Genomic DNA, 22,036 nt, shown 5'->3' with positions numbered 1-22,036 from the left:
CCTGTGTTATACTATCAAGTATGGTTGTCAAGTTGTTCCCACTTAGTGCTCATCAGTGATCGGGTTTATTATGGTTAGAACTAAGTGAATTTTAAAAAATAAGTAAATATAAAGCAGATAGTTGAGTATATAAATACTTATAAGATATATTATGGTCAAGTGAAACATAGACACACTGTCAAACAAGATGTATCATGCAAAATGCCCACTAGTAATATTCTGAGTATCTTTAGGAGAAAAAAAATAAGGGAAATCTACATTAAACTTAGCAGTTGATACTATGAATATCACAAAAAATGTAGAGGAATAACAACATTGATTTCAATGTCAAATTATATTTATTCTATGAATAAAAGCCATAGTCTGTGATGATAAAATTCAACTTAGATTATTTTCTGTCACTCAAATTCATCACAAGTAGGTTAATAGCTATTCAGCAAATCTTTTCCAAAGGCAAGACATATATGGAAATCTAATAATCATTGCAGATAATAAAATTGCTAGAGGTTACAGTGAGTTTAGAAATCCCTAGTCAAATTTAGCTATCTGTTCTCAAGATGTGTACATTGCTAGTCAAACAATCTTAATACATCTTCTTGCTTCTGGAATACACATCCCTGAAACTACCAAAACATCTGAAAATCTTTATCTTCCAGACACTTATTTTGCCACCACTTTCATGTGCTGAGAAGCTAAGCATCTCCTTGTGTTTATGCTTCTGACAGAGACTTGATGTCTTATTTAAATAAAGATCTACACTAAGTAACTATAGATAAAATTGGAATTTTTTAAATTTAAATTTCAAATTTCCTTAAAGGAAAAGTTACGCAGGGGGTACGTCTGGTGATATGAAGAAAATTGATCATTCTTATTTTTTTTTAAATATTTATTTTATTTGAGAGGTAGTGTTACAGACAATGAGAGAGAGAGAGACAGAGAGAAAGTTCTTCCTTCCCTTGGTTCACCCCCCAAATAGCCACAACAGGCTGGAGCTGTACTGATCCGAAGCCAGGAGCCAGGAGCTTCTCCCAGTCTTCCACACAGGTGCAGGGGCCCAAGGACCTGGGCCATCCTCTACTGCCTTCCTGGGCCACAGCAGAGAGTTGGACTGGAAGAAGAGCAACCAAGACAGAATCCGGCGCCCCAAAGGGGACTAGAACCCGCAGTGCCGGCGATGCAGTGGAGGATTAGCCAAGTGAGCTGCGGCGCCAGCCAACCTGGGCCATCTTCTACTGCTTTCCTAGACCATAGCAGAGAGCTGGATTGGAAGAGGAGCAGCCCAGAACAGAACTGGTGCCCATATGGGATCAGCAGCTGGTGCTGCCGGCGGAAGATTAACCCACTGCGCCTTCGCGCCGGGCCCCGAAAACTGACCATTCTAATGCAATAGGAATGAATATACTCAAGCAAAAGAGTCTAGAATATATTTGTATATTCCCATTTTGTGTCTTTCTCCCTGATGATTTTGCTTTAAACTTGAATTCAGATGACTCAGTTTTCTGTTTATAAAGTATATGAGCTGTTACGAAAGCATGGACAGATTAATTCATCTGTACAATTTGAGAAAGAGTTTATCTTCCCACCTGGTAAGTCACAGCATAAGGAACAGTCCCTGTCTGCCTCCTGGAAGGGAAGGCTTTGCCTTGCTCTTAGGAATCCAGTGCAGATACTACTCTGGGAGTGCTTCACCAACAAAGAATGTGACCTTGGCTGGGGGATGGAGCTAACAGTGAATTTGCACTTCTGCAATCTTTGCCTTGCTATTCAGGAAGCGTTTTCTTATTTTACAGATAAGTGAGGACAGGACTGGTGAAAATGTCATGGTCTCGTAAGGATTATTTATGGGTCAGCAGTTTTTTGCTTCACTTCTTGATATCACATACTGAGGAAAGCCATGTTCTTTACTTAGAGGGACAATGGCCTTGCTTTTCATTTGCATACACACAAACTGGTCTGTTCACCAACTGCTGAAGATTAGCATTTAAAGGAAACTTGGAGGGTGCTTTGCTTTGATTTTTATTTTATAGGTTAGAAAACTGAAGTCCAGAGAATTTAAATCACATTTATAAACACCTACAGTCATCTAAAGGCAGGGAAAGACTGGAATCCTGGTGGGAAACCCCCACAACTGTGTTCTTCATTCCAAAGCACAGTTATTCTCAGATAAATGCTAATTGAAGAGTAGTTCACTGCACCAGTTAGTGGAAATATGGAATGCAAATGCTGTGGCTGAAAACTATGGAGTTCACCCAGTGGGATTCATCCATTTGAAAGTAAGAAAACTGAGGCCCAGAGAAGTTACATCAGGTAATGGAGAACTTGCCCAAAATAATGGTGATAGATGTGGGACCAGAATGGACATGCTTAACCCCTCATCCAACACCAGCTCAATCATTGTTCAGCCCACCCTTTTGCTCACACATGAACAAAAACCCAGTCACACCTGTGCTCCTTCTCTTTTTTTTTAATCATATTCCCTACTTCTCTGCCTCAAATCATTGTTTCAGTGTTATAGGGCACTGTATTATAGTAATGAGAATTTCCTAAATAATCCCCAAATGATGTGCCTTGCTACACTATTTTCTCCTATGTCAGCAGATACAGTTATTCCTGGATCGTGGCCAGCTTTATTTTGTGTGGACATTGAAATGGTCTGACTTCTTGTATCTTGGCAGTGCTTTCATCCCATAAAGGTTGCAGTTCAGTGCACCCAGTTGGTGCAAGGGAAAGACAGCGTGAAGATGGCTCACTCTTCTGAAGTGCATTGGCCCATGAATAGTACACATCAGTCCTGCTTGTGTTTGTTGGGACAAACCAGAGAGTCTCTTCTATGAGCAGCAAAGCCAGAAAATACTTTCCTTTTTTAAAAACTTTTATTTAATAAATATAAATTTCCAAAGTACAACTTTTGAATTATAGCGGCTTTTTCCCCCCAAAACCTCCCTCCCACCCACAACCCTCCCATCTCCCATTCCTTCTCCCATCCCTTTCACATCAGGATTCATTTTCAATTATCTTTATATATAGAAGATCAATTTAGTATATACTAAGTAAAGATTTCAACAGTTTTCACCCACACAGAAACAAAAAGTATAAAGTACCATTTGAGTACTAGTTATACTGTTAATTCACATAGTACCACACATTAAAGACAGAGATTTTACATGGGAAGTAAGTGCACAGTGACTCCTGTTGTTGATTTAACAATTGACACTCTTATTTATGGTGTCAGTAATTACCCGAGGCTCTTGTCATGAGCTGTCAAGGCTGTGGAAGCCTCTTGAATTCACAAACTCTGATCCTCTTTAGATAAGATCATAGTCAAAGTAGAAGTTCTCTCTTCCTTTCAGAGAAAAGTACCTCCTTCCTTGATGGCCTGTTCTTTCCACTGGGATCTCAATCACAGAGATCTTTCTTTTAGGACTTTTTTTTTGTCAGAATGTCTTGGCTTTCCATGCCTGAAATACTCTCATGGGCTTTTTAGCCATATTCGAATGCCTTAAGGGCTGATTCTGAGGCCAGAGTGCTGTTTAGGACATCTGCTATTCTATGAGTCTGCTGTGTATCCTGCTTCCCATGTTTGATCGTTCTCTCCTTTTTAATTCTATCAGTTAGTATTAGAAGACACTAGTCTTGTCTATGTGATCCCTTTGACTCTTAATATCAACAATATGATCAATTGTGAACTGAAACTGATCACTTTGACTAGTGAGATGGCATTGGTACATGCTACCTTGATGGGATTGTATTGGAACCCCCTGGCACGTTTCTAACTCTACCATTACTTTCCAACAACTATGCAGATTTGGTGGACAGCTAACCATCTCTATTGCAAGACTGCATGAGAGAAGAGCTTCAAACTCTTAGAATTTGGACTTTATCGACTAATGATATACACCAAGAATTCTTCCTCACAGAGCAGACACTGGGTCCATATTCAAGATTCTAATATAAATTTTCTCCACAGAGCAGACTCTGTGTCCATATCCAAGCTTCTAATATAAATTTTCTTCAATAGTTTTTTTGGCTCTGACTTTTATCTCATTATAATAGCATTATGAATGAAATAAAATTCATATTGTGTTTTTTAAAAATTTAATTTCTACTTCTTACTAGCAGTTCATATGGTGGACTCTTCTTTGGTGTAACAGCACCAGGGGATATGTCACAGATGACTGTTAAGTTCCACCAGTCCTCATAAAGAACCAATCACATCATACTAAATAACAGACATACCAAAAAAAATTGCAGAACAAAAGTTTTCTATGTTTCCCCAAACTGAAGGGCAAATAGACATTTGAACAAAACATCTTCCTTTTTGTCAACATCAAAGACATGATGGAACTGGACTGATTTTGTTAATCTCTACTTTGCAGTCCTGCAGCAGGCAAGGCTGGTCATCATCATCACCATCATCATCACCAGCAGCAGCAGCAACACCTGCATTTGCATCTGAACCTGAAGAAGTCAGACTGTTGCAGGGAGTAGAGAAGGGAAGTGGGAAAAGCTCTGCAAACGGTAAGGCGAGTCATGCGGGCTGCTGTGCCTGAACCGCGGGCTCCGATAGCAGTAGAATAGGAACAATTCTAGCATGACCAGTGCTGGGTTGGGGGATGGCAATAATACTTTACCAAGAGACCTCTCCATTTTATGTTAGAGCCGCTCAGAAGGTTTCATAGTTATAGTCCATGAACTAGGGAGCAGTTTGTAGAATTCTAAACTTCGTATTTTATTCATTTTAAAAATAGGTGTTTATTTATTTAATTGGAGGTCAGAGAGGGAGAGATTTAAAAAAAAAAAAAAAAAAACAAACAGCCAGCCAGCCAGCAATCCTCTATGCACCGGTTCACCACCCAAATGCATGAAATAGCCAGGGGTGGACCAAGAATTCAAACCACGTCTCTCAAGTGGGCAGCAGGGACCAACCATTTTGCCTGTTGCCTCTCAGGGTGTACATTAGCAGGAAACGGGATGAGCAGAGAAGTCTGGACTCAAACTCGGGCATCCCAATATGAGAAGGGGGCATCTCAAGCGGTGGCTCAACACTGGGTCTCAACACCTGCCCCTGAAATTAATCTTAGTGATCACAAGAAGAAATTTAGGAATAGTCATATTCAGTCTAATCCATTATGTTTCAAACTCAATTAGCTGGAGCAGGCATCTGGCGCGGCAGTTAAGAGGCACATCCCTTATCAGAGTGCCTGAATTCAAGTTCTCATTTTGCTTCTGATTCTAATTCTGGCTGATGTGCACCCTGGAAGGCAGCAGGTGATTGCTCAAGTAGTTGGTTCCCTGCTACCTACATGGGAGACCAAACTGAGTTCCAGGATCCTGACTTCAGTTTGGACCAGGCTGAGTTGTTGGGAGCATTTGGGGAATGAACCAACTGATGGGAGATCTCTCAGTCTCTCCTTTTCTCTCTTTCTGCTTCTCTGCCTTTCAAATAAATATAAATAAATAAAAATTGAAAACCTGAACAAGTTATAGAGAATAATACTGTTTTACAACTTGGGAATATTACACATTACTAATCAGGATATAGCAATTTGGTTTCTTCAATTTGAGTACAATGGCTAAAGGGACGTGCTGATTTTCTAAGTCATTCACTGTGTACCTAAAGCTCAAGAAAGTTTCTTGGACAGGGAATTCTTAAGTACTCAGAGATAAAATTTCTCCCTTTTTCATTTTCCATAAATTTTCTTATTCCTAAAGGTCAAATTCAAAAGATTTGCTTTATGTTTAGTTTAATTTTAATTTTTTCCAAGGTTTAACTAACTCAGGGTACTAGAGTGAGGTGTTGAAGGATATTTTTCAGGAGATTTTTGATGTCATTGTAAATAAGAGGAAGTAGCACAGGTGCATCCCAGCTAGAAAGATTATTGAGGTGCTAAGGTGCTTTCTGTTCTTCAAAGGAAATTATCGAATTTTCTTCTTTGAGCCTGGAGAAGATGGCATTAATACGTAATGGTCAATATATGATGTGATGTTTTAATCTATTCCAAACAACAACTTTTTCTATGTATATATTCACAGATATATATTTTTTTTAAATATAAGTTACATTAGATGTACATTAAACACAAAATTATATTCATTTGTATACTAGTATACGTAATAAAAAATTCTCTAGAAAAAATCTATTTTCCATTCAACAATACATAAAATAATTATTTTCTGATTAATATCTACTTCAAATCATTTAAAAATTATATGATATCCCATTTCAGGATTGGAAAATAATTATTCATCTAAACTTGTACTGTGGGCCATTGATAATTTCTAAGTATTTAGTTATATATAATATAGTTGTCTTTAATAATGTTGCTAAAATTTGTTTATGATCTGACTTCATTAGGATACTTTCCTTAAGATAAATTCTTGAAATTGATGGCTCCAAGGAGACTTGTAGACTTTAAAGGCTTTTGAAAACTTTTTATTAAGGGAAGGAGATCATTATAATGTGGCCATTCAGTGTAGTTTTTAGATGCAGAAATGGCCCAAAAAAGAACAGCAAGGTCAGCACTGAATATGTGGAAGACACCTCATGTTACTCGATCGTAACACCTAACTTTGTAATAAAGGTCCTGCAACTTTCGACCCTTTTCAGTTATGACTTGCTTACATACTGTAAATATATTTTTTAAACAATAACAGAATAAGAGGAAAATAACTTTCTAAATTGGCCAATCATAGATTTTCATGCATGTATCCTAATACCTTTGTTTTAAGATATTACACTAACACACACACACATGCGCACGCATAAGGATTTGCAGTAATTGAGGACTTCCTGGTCTTGAGCTATGTAAGTATCTTTCACCAGAAAGGGTCATCTAAGTGTCTTCCACCCTACAATGCTAATAAAGATCAAGTCAAACCAAAGCAGAGTGGAAAGAAGCCCCCGGGAACAGAGATGACTTGCTTCTGCAATGCTTTTAAACCCGTGCCTCGTCTTGATCTCATTTCCTTTCCTCCTTACCACAGATCCATATTCTTATCCAACAAGATTTTGTTCAGCTTCCTTTTCAGCAGCCTGTATCATGAAAACAATATATTTGTTTCTTCTTCCAAATGCAAAATTATATATTGGCTATGTGTTTCAAACCACAAGATCTTAGAGTTTCCTTTCTGGGAATCACTGCTTCTGATTTTCCAACAGAAAGTAGAGGAAGCCAGGTTCTTAGTTTCCAATTTCCCCTTTCTCTCTTTGTGGAGGAACCATCCCTACAGCTTCGGGTGATACAGAGTGCAGCAGGCCATGTACACACACACCTGGAGGCACAGCCTGGTGAGGGATGCTGAGAGCCCGAGAGTGAGGAATTCACCCCCGGGAGTTGGTGGTGTGCACACGTGTGGGGCATCAGAGCCCAGGCAGGAGCCAGAAAGCATCGCCAGGGAAGGGCAGTTTGTCGCGGGGTCTTGAGCGTAAGCAGAGGGAGGAGGATGTTTATACATGGGGTTGAGGAAGTGTGGGGCATCTAAACCTGCACTGGGGGTGAGAGCTGGGTAACCAAGGTATCCAGTCAGGAAAAGGGCACTCGTGGTCATGAGAGACTGGTTCTGTGTAGAAGGTGAATCACACCAGTAAAGAAAGAAGGAAAAGTGGGCTCTTGGTGTCTCGTTGTCAGAGAGAAAAGCTGGAAGTAGGGAAAGGGAGAAAACTAGAATGAAACCTATTCTGTGACTGGAGCGTGATGTGAACTCATGGGTTTCAGCAAAAAAAAAAAAAAAATGCAGACGTGAATTTAAATATAACTATATAATATGCATAAGTGCAACATGATCATTTAGACCTCAATACTTATAGGAAAGCAAATATATAAGTATCAGAGTAATTCACTTTTGTGTTCCAGTGTTGATGTGTGCACCACAGGAAGGGCCCTGGAGTAGTCAGCCAGCCTCTGTCTTCCACATTACTGGAAAGTGCAGCCTAACGGAGCCAGCTGTAGATCCCCCATTCCCTTGTTGGTCTGGGCGACTCTCATGGTTCCTCTAACACCTGTCCAGGCAGCAGTCTCTCTGAGAGCCATCTCTGACATTCTCCAGAATGAGCCAGGTCTCCATGTTCCTGCATCTGCTTCCGGCAGAGCAGCTGGTACCTGTGGGTACCGCTTCTCTGAAACCCCGCCACCATGCTCCTATCGCAGTGGCCAGGACTGTGTCCTTTTCATTTGTTTTCTGCTCCTGTGGAATGGACACTCACTGAAGCGTGTTCAACACATATGTGAATGTGTATGAAGGAAAGAAAAGAGTTCACTGAAGATGGAAGAGCCCAAGCTTTGGTGCTCATGGAATCTTGGTTCCCGTCCTTCCGATACCTGCTGGTTACGAGACCTGGGATGCCCTTCCGAGTGTCCTTGCATCTGAGTTTCCTCATCCGTCAAATCTCAATGATATATTCTTTATAAGAAACACCTTTTATTCTTTAGACTTTTCTGATTATTTATTTGAGGGGCAGAGAGACAGCGAGGGAGAGACTGACAGACAGAACACCCATCTGCTGGTTCACTCCTCACATGCCCTGAATGGCTGGGGCTGGGCCAGGACCAAAACTGGAAGTTGAGAGTTCTAGAAATGTGGGTAGAAAGGAGCCAACTACTTGAGCGATCACCACCATCTCTCAGGATTTGCGCTAACAGGAGACTGGACTAGGGAGCAGAGTAAGCACTCAAACCCAGACATGTTCCCAAGTGACTGTCTCTAGTGGCCTCTTAAGAACTATGCCAAATGCCCAGCCCTGATTTTTATTCTCAGTAAGGTAGGGGGTAAGTATAGAATGAATAGGGGCATGAAATATATTTGTAAACTATTAAGTGTTAAAGAAGTGAGTCTTTGTTTTCATCCTACAGAGATGTTAGCATAATAACTTGGTTATAAATAAAGATTCAATGACCATAGTGGTTGATTGGATATAGACACATACACATTCAGTAATTCTTCCTTGGGGCACAGCAGGTTAAGCCTCTGTCTGCAATGCCAGCAACCAGTTCATGTCCTGGCTGTTCCTGGCTGCTAACGTGCCTGGGAGAGCAGCAGCAGACTGCACACCCACCTAGATCTCTCCATCCATGTGGGAGACCCAGACGGAGTTCCAGGTTCCTGCTTCTGCTTGGCCCTGCCCTGCCCATAGTGGTCATTTGGAGTGAGCCAGTAGTTGAAAAGATCTCTCTCTCTCTCTCTCTCTCTCCCTGTCTCTCTCTCTCTCTCTCCCTGTCTCTCTCTGTAACTCTGTCATTCAAATATATAAAATAAATATTTAAAAAAAAACTCTTCCTTTCTTCTATTGCTTTATTTTAGATTACTTTTTCATCTTTAAAAAATTCCCCCACTTATTGGTTTTTATGAAGTTTAGAGTATGAGGTATTTTCCCAAAATGAAACATGACTTTTAGCAAAAAATTAAATATATGTTGTGAATTCAATTTCCTGAAACATTATTTTCTACTTCTTATTTCACCTCTGTGTATAAAGTCCATTAAACTATTAACAAGTCATACCTAGCCAGATTGAAAGTTAAAAGGGTTTTATGAATAACTAGCAACAAATTTGATTCACTACTTATTCTATCTTAATCGACAGAAAAAAAGTGTGACCAGAGCATGGCCAGTTTGTGGTGAGGGCTCTCCTCCTGGTTTGCAGATGGTTGTATTCTTGCCATGTGCTCACAAGTCTTTCCCTGGGTTACATGAGCACCAGGTAGCAGGTGGAGGAGTGGAGAGAGAAGGGGAGAGAGAAGAGGGAAGGAGAGAGACAGGGAGAGGGAGCATTCTCCAGCATTCTCCAATGTCTTATAAGGACACCAATCTTATCTGGTCAGGACCCCACCCTTATGACCTCATTTAGCCTAAATTGTTTCCCATTTCCAAAAATAGCCATATTGTCAGAGGAGGACTTTAACACGAATTTCTAGGGAACACAAACATTCAATATATAAAATGAATGTTAATAGGAATCTAATTTCTTCTTTACTAATGTTTATGAAATAGATGTCAATTGTAAAATACATAGACATTAAAGTTAATAAGCCTGGGGCCGGCGCCGTGGCTCACTTGGTTAATCCTCCGCCTGCGGTGCCGGCATCCCATATGGGTGCTGGGTTCTAGTTCCGGTTGCTCCTCTTTCAGTCCAGCTCTCTGTTGTGGCCCTGGGAAGGCAGTGGAGGATGGCCCAAGTGCTTGGGCCCCTGCACCTGCACCGGAGACCAGGAAGAAGCACCTGCCTCCTGGTTTCGGATCGGCGCAGCACCGGCCGTAGCGGCCATTTGGGCAGTGAACCAACGGAAAGAAGACCTTTCTCTCTGTCTCTCTCTCTCTCACTGTCTATAACTCTGCCTGTCAAATTAAAAAAAAAAGTTAATAAGCCTGATTTTCAGGCATCATTTGTCAAATTAATTTTTAACGATAGATTTTTACCTAGATTATTATTTCTAAAACTTAATCATAATGTATAATTATAATTTATAATGGTGTATATATGTTCAGTATTTTCATTCCTGCATTAAAGTAGTAAGATAAAATTAGGTTAATTTCTAGGCCGGTGCTGCGGCTCAATAGGCTAATCCTCCGCCTGCGGCACACCGGGTTCTAGTCCCGGTCAGGGTTCCGGATTCTGTCCCTGTTGCTCCTCTTCCAGTCCAGCTCTCTGTTGTGGCCCGGGAGTGCAGTGGAGGATGGCCCAAGTGCTTGGGCCCTGCACCCCATGGGAGACCAGGAGAAGCACCTGACTCCTGGCTTCGGATCAGCGCGGTGCGCCGGCCGCAGCGGCCATTGGAGGGTGAACCAACGGTAAAGGAAGACATTTCTCTCTGTCTATCACTGTCCATTTTGCCTGTCAAAAAAAAAAAAAAAGATAAAATTAGGTTAATTTCTAATTAATGATCATGTAGATTAGCTGAAATAATATAGTGAAATAATATATGGCTACTAAAATATGGAAGATCTATATATACTGATATGGCAATATAGCTAATCTACATCTTATTGCAAATGATATGGTTCAGGAGAGTTATTTGTATAAAGCAAAGGATTGATGGATATATGGTAGCAATCCTAAAATATACAAAGAGATGTGAGTAAATATGATTACATCTTAGCAGGAAAATATAGTATGCAAGGAGTCTTCAATGGGGGCTATTTTGTTTTCAATCCATAATTTTCTTTGCCTTTTAATTTTTTATTATAAGAATACATAAATATCCAAAGCCTGCTCCACCAGCTGGTTTATTCAGACTGAGCTTAAAGATATAGTATGAAATGTGCATTTACCTTCACTTTGCCCAAAAGATGTTGTGAATTTATCATAAGCATTGGAAAATAAAAGATAGTAAAAGCCAGGAGTGCTATTAAATAAACACAGAGAAATGCTAGCATCAGTATGTTTGTGCTACATGGAAGTTTAATTCTGAGAGTAGGTCGTGTGTTGAGTTATACCACAGCATGCTGCATCAGCATATTTTCAGCATACATTTTAAACATGTAAAAATGGATTTCATGGTCTTATTTGCAAACATCATTTCTTAAGAAAGAATCTACATACTATACTAAATACAATACAGATAGGTACAGATCTAAAAAGCTTCTACATTTGTACTGATTTTGATTTGTGTAATTTTGAGTTAACAGGAATAAAATTTGAGTAAAAGTAGTAAAATCTGAGTAACAAGTAATTTTTCAAAACTTTTCAAAAAGTTCTAGTTATTTATTTGAAAGGCACAGAAAGAGAGGAAGAGACATAGAGGAGGAGACAGATCTTCTGTCTACTGGTTACTCCCCAAATGTCCACAATACGCAGGGCTGAGCCAAGCTGCAACCAGGTGGCAGGAACTCCATCTGGGTCCCTCCACACAGGTGGCAGGAACCCAAATACTTGGGCCATCAAATGTTTCCCAGGTACATTAGCAGGAAGCAGGATGGGAAGTGGAGGCAGGACTCCCTCCCAGACACTCAGACACGGGAAGTGGATTTCCCACATAGTGACTTAACCCACTGTGCCACAATGCCTACCCCAGGGATAATTTTTTTTGTAAAAATGTCTATTTAAGAGTTCCTTTTCATTCATTCATTATTAAACTCTCGAAATCCTTGCTTAACCCCTCCCCCACAATACCCATATTCTACTATAGCTTTATTAATATTTCTCCTTATAGTATTAAGTCTTTGAAATTCCAGGGTTTTCTTATATTTTACTCACTCTCTCAACATAAATATTGAATCTATATGACAACCTATTAAGCCAAGAAAGAGTTGCTCTTCCTCCTATTTTTTTTTTTTTTGCAAGTGGGCTTAAAATTTTAACTTCAAAAGAACCTATGACATATTCATTCCATCCTTGTTAGGTTTGACAAAAGGAAATAGCAACTTCATGATACTGCTGAAAATTGGTACAATTTAGGGTGTTTTCAGCTTCAATCCAGAGATGATGCAGGATTCATATTTTTATATAAGTAGTTCACATTCTATTTAATGACACATTTTTTGAGTATTCGATGACCTCTCTTTCTCCGCCTCAATGTAGAATAAAACTATAAATGCCAGCAACTATTCCCTTGATTTTTGAGGTTGTGGAAAGACCTCAGAGAGCATAGCTGCAGGTTTTGTGGTCACTGTGGTAATGGCAGGATTTTGAACTCATAGTTTGCTTTGGTGAATGGTTACATTAAAGACAGAGGCAGGTTTTCCAGTTTTAACTCTGAAACCCTAAGATATAAGGGTTTTTCTTCCCCTCTCATATCCATGAAAGATCTGCATCACAGTCAGAGATTTGCATCAGAATGATGAGTATTGTTCAAAGTGAAGGTTAACCATGGTCCTTTTTTAGTATGGCAACATTGTAGACCACAAGGCAGATGCTTTCAAAGTGCATGCCTTTATTGAGTTTATATTGTGAAAATTTATGGTACTGTAAAAATTTATCTATACATCAGTGGATAAGTGATGGCAAATGCAAAATCCTTGTGGTTCCTTATAAGGCATGTGTATTAAGAACAGCAACCTTTATGCACTTTCAAATAAAAAGAAAATAGAACGATAAAAGCAATAGTTGCAATCTTCTACAGTTTACTTTTGTGAAAGATGATATTGAGTTAATTGACTCCTCTTATCTTTTCTATTTATGTCTTCTGCTGGAAAGTATTTCTCTAAAAGTTGTAAATATATTGTCTAAGAAGTGTAGGGATTAGAGCTAAAAACATTCCAGAGACCCACATCACTGTTCTTTGAGCATTGTCAATTTACAAGATGCTATGGTCTGGAATGATTCTGTCTCCCCCAAATCATAGGCTAAAACGAATCACCCTTATGATGTTGGGAGCTAGGGCTGCTGGAAGGTGGTTAGATTATGAAGGCAGTATCCTCACGCATATTTAGTGTTTTTATGAAAAAGGTGTCAGAGATCACTCTGCTCCTTCTGCCTTGTGAGAACCCAGTGAAGACACCAGCTATGAGCCAGCGCAGGTCCTCTGCAGACACTGAATCCACTTTGCCTTAAACTTGGACTTCCCAACCTGCACAATGATGAGAAAGAAATTCCTGCTGTTTGTAACCTCCTCCATCAGCAGCATTTTGTTCTAGCAATCTGAAAAGACTAAGACACACAGGACACTAAATTTGAATATTTTATGTGCTGTATGCATGAATGCATTCAATGTTAGGTCTACAGATAAAAAATGTGTGTCCTCTTAGTGGAAAAAAATATATGGTAAATTTTGTACATTGAGGTTCTGTTTACTATTTCATTTTGAAGAATTTTCTAAGATCTCATTACTCATAGGGGCAATCTCAAAAAAAGGGTAATCTCTTTCACAACTCATATATCAATATATATATGCCCTCAACCCATATATCAATGCCTTACTGAAGCTCCAGTTACTTTGCTTCTCATTCTTAGCTGCCTGCTAATGCATGCTCTGAGAGACAGCAGAGGATGACTCAAGGGCTTGGACACCTGCTACTCACATTGGAGAGCCAGAGTCCGGGCTCCTGACCCAGTCCTGGCTGTTGTAGCCGTTCGGCGAGTGAAGCAAAAGTTGGAAGAGCTTTCTCTCTCTCTCTTTCTCCCTCTGTCTTTCTCTTTCTCTGTATTCTATTATTTTGCCTCTCAAATAAATAAAAATAGACTTTGAAAAATGAGACAAGATTGGTTTTGCCTCTTCTATTCAATATTCATATTCATGTACTTGCTGTGGAAAATAAGAAAAATTTTGTTTCTGGTAATTATTATTACAATATATTATTGTTTATAGAATGTTTTATAAATTTTATAAAGGAAAATGATGCATATTTTCATTTAAAATGATGACTTGTATACCTTTAATATTTTCATGTTTGTAAAACTGACAGATACTTTGAAGTTTTCTATTTTTTTTCTTGGCCAACCATCTGCCAATGAAAAGCCAATACGGAAAAAGCCAAAAGCATAATATGAAGTTGTGGCTAAATACTTTTAAAATGTCCAGGTGAAAATAGGGAAAGAAACATGATCATCCAGAGATTTTTCTATACTACATGTGGATTTTATGAATGACTTTATTTTCAATTTTTGATTAACTGTTTATCATCAGCTAAGCCGTATGTTTACTCAAAAGTGGAACAACCAAAGTTATGCAGAAAAATATGCAAGACTTCATAAAAATCTAGCAGTACACAATATTCTTACTTCCAATACAAGCTCTGGAAATCTCATCAGATAACCTGAGTTGATGCCTTCCAGGCAGCTGAGCTGAAATTCTGTTCTTTCTTTGTGTAATCTCTTGATTTGAGTCTTTCTTTGATCATTCATGTCTTTTGAAAAATTCTTTTTCAAAAAGGCTTAGGAATCCTTCACTCTTCTAATCTTTCATCTCACCTCCTCTATTTTTGTCACATTAAAAACTGCTATTTTTGTAATTTTATTGTTCATAAAATTGATGGAGGAATTATGAAAAAGTGAAGAGAGAGGAAATCATGTGATACTTTGCTAATCATGTCTCTAGGGTAAGAGGCAAACAACAACAAAGTTTATTCTATGTGTTGTGACCTATTTGTTTACAACAGAGGTAATCCCAGAGAAATAAATCATCCAGTTTATGCGATGCCTTACCCAGCACATCTGTAATGGCTCTGTAAAGTGGAAGAGGAATCTCTAGGCATTGTTTCAAAGTAAAATAAAACCTCCATTCACCAACTTTTCTTTGCAGGCTCCATTTCTTTTTCCCATTATATTTTTTTACTGTTTTAATCAAGATTTATTTACCATAAAAGGATATATTAGGTTGTAGAGTTTTCTAATCTTTTTTTAATTATGATTGATCTGTTTTATTACTGGCTGTGGGTTTTTTAAATTTTATTGAAGTTATACAAGTTTCATATATTTCATAGGTACAGATTTAGGACCATAGAAACACGTCCCCCCTACCATCCCTTCCACCCATTCTGCAGCCCTTCCTCTCCCTCCCTCTCGAATTCCCACTCTTAATTTTTACAAAGATCTATTTTCTGTATACTTAATGATCATATGGTTAACCCTAGTCTAAGTAAAAGAGTTCAACAAATAGTATGTAGAGAAACAAACAAGCAAACCAAAAACCAAAAAACAAAAACCACTATTCCTCAATGGAAGAGACAAGGGCTTGTTTATGAATAATTATTGAATCTCAGAATATCTATTTCACTCCAATCTTTTATATTTCATGTACTGTATTAGTTACCTTGAATCAGGGAAAATACGCTATCTGTCTTTTTGGGACTGTCTTATTTCACTAAGTATTTCCATCTTGTTGCAAAAGACAGGATTTCTTTCTTTCTTTCTTTTATTTTTTAACAGCTGAGTAGTACTGCATAGTGAAATATACCATAATTTCTTTATGCAGTCAACAGTTGAGATCACATCTAATCTTAATTGTTCAGAAAATACAACATTCCATTGTGAGACAGTCCCTTTATATTAGATTTTATCAACTATAATTTCACTCTCAAAAATATTCCAAATACTTTCCAAAATATACATGTCATATTGTGTTATTAGGGGAGCTGTCTTGGTCATTTGCTAATTTAAAAAAAACCCTCCAATAACTGAATATTTGGGTCCAATAAAATCATATAAAATATTTTCCATATCCAACAAGGGCATTCATTGGGATTTGAATTTCTATACCATTGGATTTTATCCACAAAATGATCATTGTTCTCTTTTTTTTATAAAAGCATTATTTCTAAACTCCAAAAATTTCATATACTGTTTGGTAACATGCGTCTAAATTTAATGTGACTATATCTTGAAGTGTCTTTGATGAAAAACCAAAATAAATTGAATATAGTTTTATATCCCTGTTTTATCCTAGTTGCATTCCAAATGGAATACTGGAAGTGATTAAGTATATAAACTCTTGCAATAATAGAACTTTGCATATTTTGCATATTTAGCATTTTCCCTGTCTACTTGACTAATACATCTCCTCCTGCGCTTTCCTAATCCTTTGCTTCCTTGATTCCTGTTGTTCACTCTGCCTCAGCCATTTGCTTTGCTAGCATTCTGCCTACTTACATCCCATTCTTTTGAACCTATTTAATATGAGCCAGTCCCAGTGTACTTCTGCAGTTTCAAATATATCTCCCTTTAATTGCTTGAAAAAAAAAAAAAAAGCCCAGTTGCCTTAAATAGCAAATCACCGATATTTTCTCCTTCTCTGCTGTCCTTGCTGACATCCAATCAGTGTGCCTTGAGTCTCACCTCCTCTCATTACTTCTAGACCACACAGAACAATGGCATGGACTTTCCTTCCATACAACTGCATATTCATCAGCAGCCTCCTTTTTTATTTTTAAAGATTTTATTTATTTTATTTGAGAGGTAGAGTTACAGACGGTGAGAGGGAGAGACAGAGAGAAAGGTCTTTTCCGTTGGTTCACTCCCCAAATGGCCACAATGCCGATCCGAAACCAGGAACCAGGTGCTTCTTCCCCATCTCCCTTGCAGGTGCAGGGGCCCAAGCTCTTGGACCATCTTCTACTGCTTTCCCAGGCCATAGCAGAAAGCTGAATTGGAAGTGGAGAAACTGGGACTAGAACTGGTTCCCATATGGGATGCCGGCACCGCAGGCGGAGGATTAACGTGGTGCACCGTGGCACCGGCCCCAACAGCCTGCTTTTGGTTGCTCCTCTCTTCCATTCTCTTGGGTCAGACCTTCGCTACTGTCAGTCTCCACTGTGACTTATTCTGTCTCTCCTCACTCAGCTTGTTAGGACCTTTCTAAAATCACATGCCACTACTCAGCTCTTCTTTTCTCTTTCTCTCTTTCTCTCTTTCTTTCTAAGATTTATCTCATTTATCTGAAAGAGAGTAATACACAGAGAGAGGAGAAGAGAGGCAGAGAGAGAGAGAGAAAGAGAGGTCTGCCATCCAATGGTTCACTCCCCAATTGGCCGCAATGGCCAGAGCTGCACGGATCCTAAGCCAGGAGCCAGGAGTTTCCTCCAGGTCTCCCACACAGGTGCAGGGGCCCAAGGACTTGGGCCATCTTCCACTGCTTTCCCAGGCCACAGCAGAGAGCTGAATTGGAAGTGGAGCATCCGGGTCTCGAACCGGCTCCCACATGGGATGCTGGAGCTTAGGCCAGGGCGTTAACCCACTGCGCCACAGTGCTGGCCTCACTACTCAGCCATTTCAATGTCGTTGCTTCAACTCTTAAAATTTCTTATCTCCTTAACTAAGTTTGCCAAAACCCAAATGCTGGGCACCTCAGCACTTTCTTTTCTGTGTTGTTAAATGTAGGCTACTCTTTGTGTTCAATATGAATACATATAATCAGTTCTCTAAAAGTTCTTCCCTTATGTTGACAATCTATTTCATCACTAATAATGTTTCAGATCATTTTTATATCCCATGATTATTTCCCACCCTCATTAAAGTAGCCAACATATTTCATTTCCTACATTGTAGAGATTGAGGTAATCCAATATGAGTTGTTTTAATATCCTTCTAGTTTTTCTTCAATATCCTACTAGTTTTGCTTATAAAAATTTAATTCCTTTTCCTCACATGCTCATTTAATTTGAATTTGAATTCCTTAGTAGTCACACTTCTTCCATAGTCTTCAGATCTCTTCTCTTTGTTAGCTGTTAGCTTTTCACTTTGATGCATGTTTGCCCTGTATCAAAATGCCTTCTACTTCCTCAAGACTTCCGCTTCCTCATGTAGTCATTGCACCATTCTCCTCTTCAACATCAAATAATTTCTATTTGCCTTTTGCATTTTCTCACTCCAGTTCAGCTTTCCTTACATCCCAGATGTCAACCCAACACATTCAAAATAATGAACCTGGTCCCAGCTCCTGAACACTTTGAGCTCAGTTCCTGGCATATCTTATACTTTCTTTCTTTTGAGAAGCCTTCTTTCCTTTTCCAGTTCACCCACTCTGCTTTTTATACATTTTCATTTTTATCTGCATAGTTTTCATTCTTTTCTCTGTCAATGTAGACACACCCAGGATTCTATCCTTGGCTTTCCCTTCTTTCTAATCTGTTTTCTATGTAACGATGTGTACTCTATTTTCTATTTCCATTTTGGTGGTTGTGAGCATTGAGAACTCAACTTTTCCAATTCCAAATTAATCAGTAATTTTCTTGAATTGGATACTGCATTTTTGCTTTTTTATTTTTTAAAGATTTATTTATTTATTTGAAAGGTAGAGTAACAGAGGGGTGGGGGGCAGGGGAGAGAGAGAGAATCTTTCATCCACTGGTTCACTCCCCAGATGGCCATAACAGCCGGGGCTGGTCTGGACTGAAACCAGGAGCCAGGAACTTCATCTGGGCTTCCCACACGAGTGCAGCAACCCATGGAATTAGGCCATTCTCCACTGCAATCTAAGGAGCTAGATTGGAAGTGGAGCAGCCAAAACTCGAACTGGCACCCATATGGGATGCTGGTTTTGCAGGCAGCAGTTTAACCAGCTGTGCTAAAAATGACAATCCCCTCCCCCCACTTTAAAACTGTGTATACTTCCTAAGCATCTAAGCATAGGAATCTCCAAATCATCACTGAATTCTTCTAACCTTCACATTAAAATCATCTGTAAAACCACCAAAATTCAATCTTCTTTGAGTGTCTTATGTTTAAAATCTTATTCTTTACACTTTTCCATAATATATTTCACATAGACCTTCTTCAAGTCAGTAAGAGCCAATCACGTTGACCAGCAGGGGTGGGGAATGTCTGGCCCACAGATTGTACAAGGCCAGCAAAATCATTTGTTCTGGCCCTGGCAAGGCAACCAGAGGAAGGACTCCTAATCCAATAAATCTATAACAGGTGAATTTTTAAATTGATAATTTTGTCTGGTCCACAAATTATATTATAAATACCCAAAAATTCCCTTAGCAGATAAAAGGTTCCCCATCCTTGGCAGGGAAAAGTGGTAATGTAAAAAGAAAAAAAATCACATTTTCTTTTTACTTAAAAGTTAAGATTTGTGTGCATCAAAAGGGAAGTTTTTTGAATGAGAATGAAAATGAAGAAGACATACCCACTGCACCTGGTGGGCTAGGAGTTGAGTGAAGGATTTTACAGGTGCTGGGACAGGGAAGAAGAGGAGTTCCAGGCACATGAGCTGGGAGTGCCAAAGAACAGACACACAGCTGGCACTGAAGGGAGGAGCCAGCTAACATCTAAGACCAACAGCCCTTCAAACGGCCCTTCAGACTGTGCTGTGGAAGCCAGGGCAGCACCTCCAGACCATTTATCCCCACTTCCAAGTTCTGCAAGACAAGTTGTTGTGATCGTCAAGTTCTGGAAGACTAACTGTCATGGTATGTAAGCTCTGGAAGGTTATTTGTTGTGGCATGTGAGCTCATGATCGAAAGTTGTTTGCAAATCTCATTATATCATCCACCAGAACAACCACTGGTACTGGAACACTTGGTTGACGCACATCTGGAGTGCCCTGTTTTTCAAAACACTGAGGACATTTGTGAAAACTTCTACTGAAGGATGGGTGTGTAGGTGTGGTGGTACTGTGGGAAGGAAAAGCTTGACACCCATGTTTGGGGAGGGTGGGGCAGTGTCCTACATGTGGACCGTGATACAAACACCATTAAGTAGCAAATCTGGTGCAACTCTGTTTTTGTGGCAGGCATAATAACAGCACCCCTACAGCAGGAGCAAGCTTCTCGCGTTCTCTCTTATTGTTTTATCACTTGTGTCAGAAGGGTCCTGGATTGTCATGAGAAAGTTAGGTCTGTACTGGAATACTGATGGGAGGAGAACCTGCGAGCTAAGATTGCATAGGGTGAAGGTTGGCGGCTTCCTCAAAACCAGCTAGTAAAGCATGCTTTCAAAATAAAGTCTATGGAAACAAACAAGCTGGCAAAGCAGATCTCTTGGAAGATGGGCAGTTCTATGCTGGACCTGCTAAACTGTGGCTCTTGTGCAATTTCGTGTGTCTATATGCCTGACAATTAACCCTTTGTGTGCTTCTAGTACTGGATGGAGAGGAAGGCACAGAGAAAAGGACCCTTAATCCTTCCTCACCTCACCAACATCACACAGTCCCCTCTACATCCTCTCCGTTCCTTGAAAGGAAGCAGAATCTACATTTAATCTATCAGGTTTAATCCTGGATTTCTACTCTATCAATATTTCCTAATCAAATTTTAAATATGATTTCATCTTGAAGGTCTTGTCTCCAGGGGATCATCGCCTTATGACTGTGGAGAATGTGTTGAGACTATTTGCAGAAAGGATTGTCCAATGCCAGACAAAATGGATTTGAAAAATGCCTGGTGCAATGGGGAAAAAGGTATTGCTTGATTGACAAGTAATCAGGTTCAGAGGACACAGTGAATTGGGAGGCAAGTCGATGTGTCTCACTTTTGAGGTTGTTAGTGTTCTCCCATTAAGACTGATATCCGGGCTGGTGCCGCGGCTCACTAGGCTAATCCTCTGCCTTGCGGCGCCGGCACACCGGGTTCTAGTCCCGGTCGGGGCACCGGATTCTGTCCTGGTTGCCCCTCTTCCAGGCCAGCTCTCTGCTGTGGCCAGGGAGTGCAGTGGAGGATGGCCCAGGTGCTTGGGCCCTGCACCCCATGGGAGACCAGGAGAAGCACCTGGCTCCTGCCATCAGATCAGCGCAGTGTGCTGGTCGCAGCGCACCAGCAGCGATGGCCATTGGAGGGTGAACCAACGGCAAAGGAAGACCTTTCTCTCTGTCTCTCTCTCTCACTGTCCACTCTGCCTGTCAAAAAATTAAAAAAAAAAAAAAGACTGATATCCACTGACCGTGCTAGAGAAGTTTTAGAATGAGTAGCTCTTAGATGCGTAGACTCAGAGTAGCAGTGCCTCACCTTTAAAGGTAGAGAAACAATGGGCTCATGGTCCCTGAGAAAGCAGAGGGCAAAGGATGATTAGATAAATACCCCTAGAACTAGGGAAACAGTGTCCCCATGGAGCTCTTTCCTAACTTGTTGAGTTATAAATATTGATGTGGAAAGGGAAGAAGGATGATTTTTGTCATCATATTAGATGTAGGGGTGCATCTTGGTCTTATCAGTTTTATAGGTGCTGATGGCTGGGTAGATAAAAGATATCAACAATAACAAGAAGAATGAGAGCAATAACAAAAGCTTCTGTTCCTATGAAACAATAGGTCTTATACTTCAAAATTATCCTGGGTATGAAGGACAGAGGGAAGTCACTGGGGTCTTTCAGCTTGCAGGAGACTGCGGTGCCACGGCGTGCATGCGGCTGAACAATGCCAGGGCCTGAATTACGTCCAGGGCAGGGGAACTGCCATCAGCGTTATCAGAACATCTGTCAGAAAATGAAGAAAGTATATTAGATAATAGAATTTCAGCAATGTTCAATTTACTTAATTTGATAATGTGCTCTATTTTGGCTTTCAGGGGTAAGGGGGAACCCAGCCAACAATGTTTCCCTTTAATGTTTCAGGGAGAGGAAAACGAAAGTGTCCCCTGACGCTTTTACAGGCTCCTGGCAGTAAAGTGAGTGTGCTGGCCAGGAGCCCAGAGGGCTGTCTGCTACCAGGATGAGCTTCTTACCTACCTCTT

General features: G+C 39.8%; 1 protein-coding gene across 1 annotated transcript in view; it reads left to right on the top strand.

The window, feature by feature from the left end:
• The window catches only part of LOC103349523 (uncharacterized), a 45,372-nt gene that overhangs the window by 21,539 nt on the left and 1,797 nt on the right, over positions 1 to 22,036 (top strand). Inside the window, exons 3-4 of the mRNA XM_089315629.1 lie at positions 19,542 to 19,780; positions 20,647 to 20,769. Of these exons, the coding sequence (XP_089171755.1) occupies positions 19,542 to 19,780; positions 20,647 to 20,769 (362 nt within the window). The remainder of the gene's footprint in view (positions 1 to 19,541; positions 19,781 to 20,646; positions 20,770 to 22,036) is intronic.

Source organism: Oryctolagus cuniculus, chromosome 16, assembly GCF_051225735.1.
Source record: "Oryctolagus cuniculus isolate XC-2025 breed Fujian yellow rabbit chromosome 16, ASM5122573v1, whole genome shotgun sequence".
In the NCBI taxonomy this organism is placed as follows: Eukaryota; Metazoa; Chordata; class Mammalia; order Lagomorpha; family Leporidae; genus Oryctolagus; species Oryctolagus cuniculus.
This window is presented reverse-complemented; position numbering and strand designations above follow the sequence as displayed.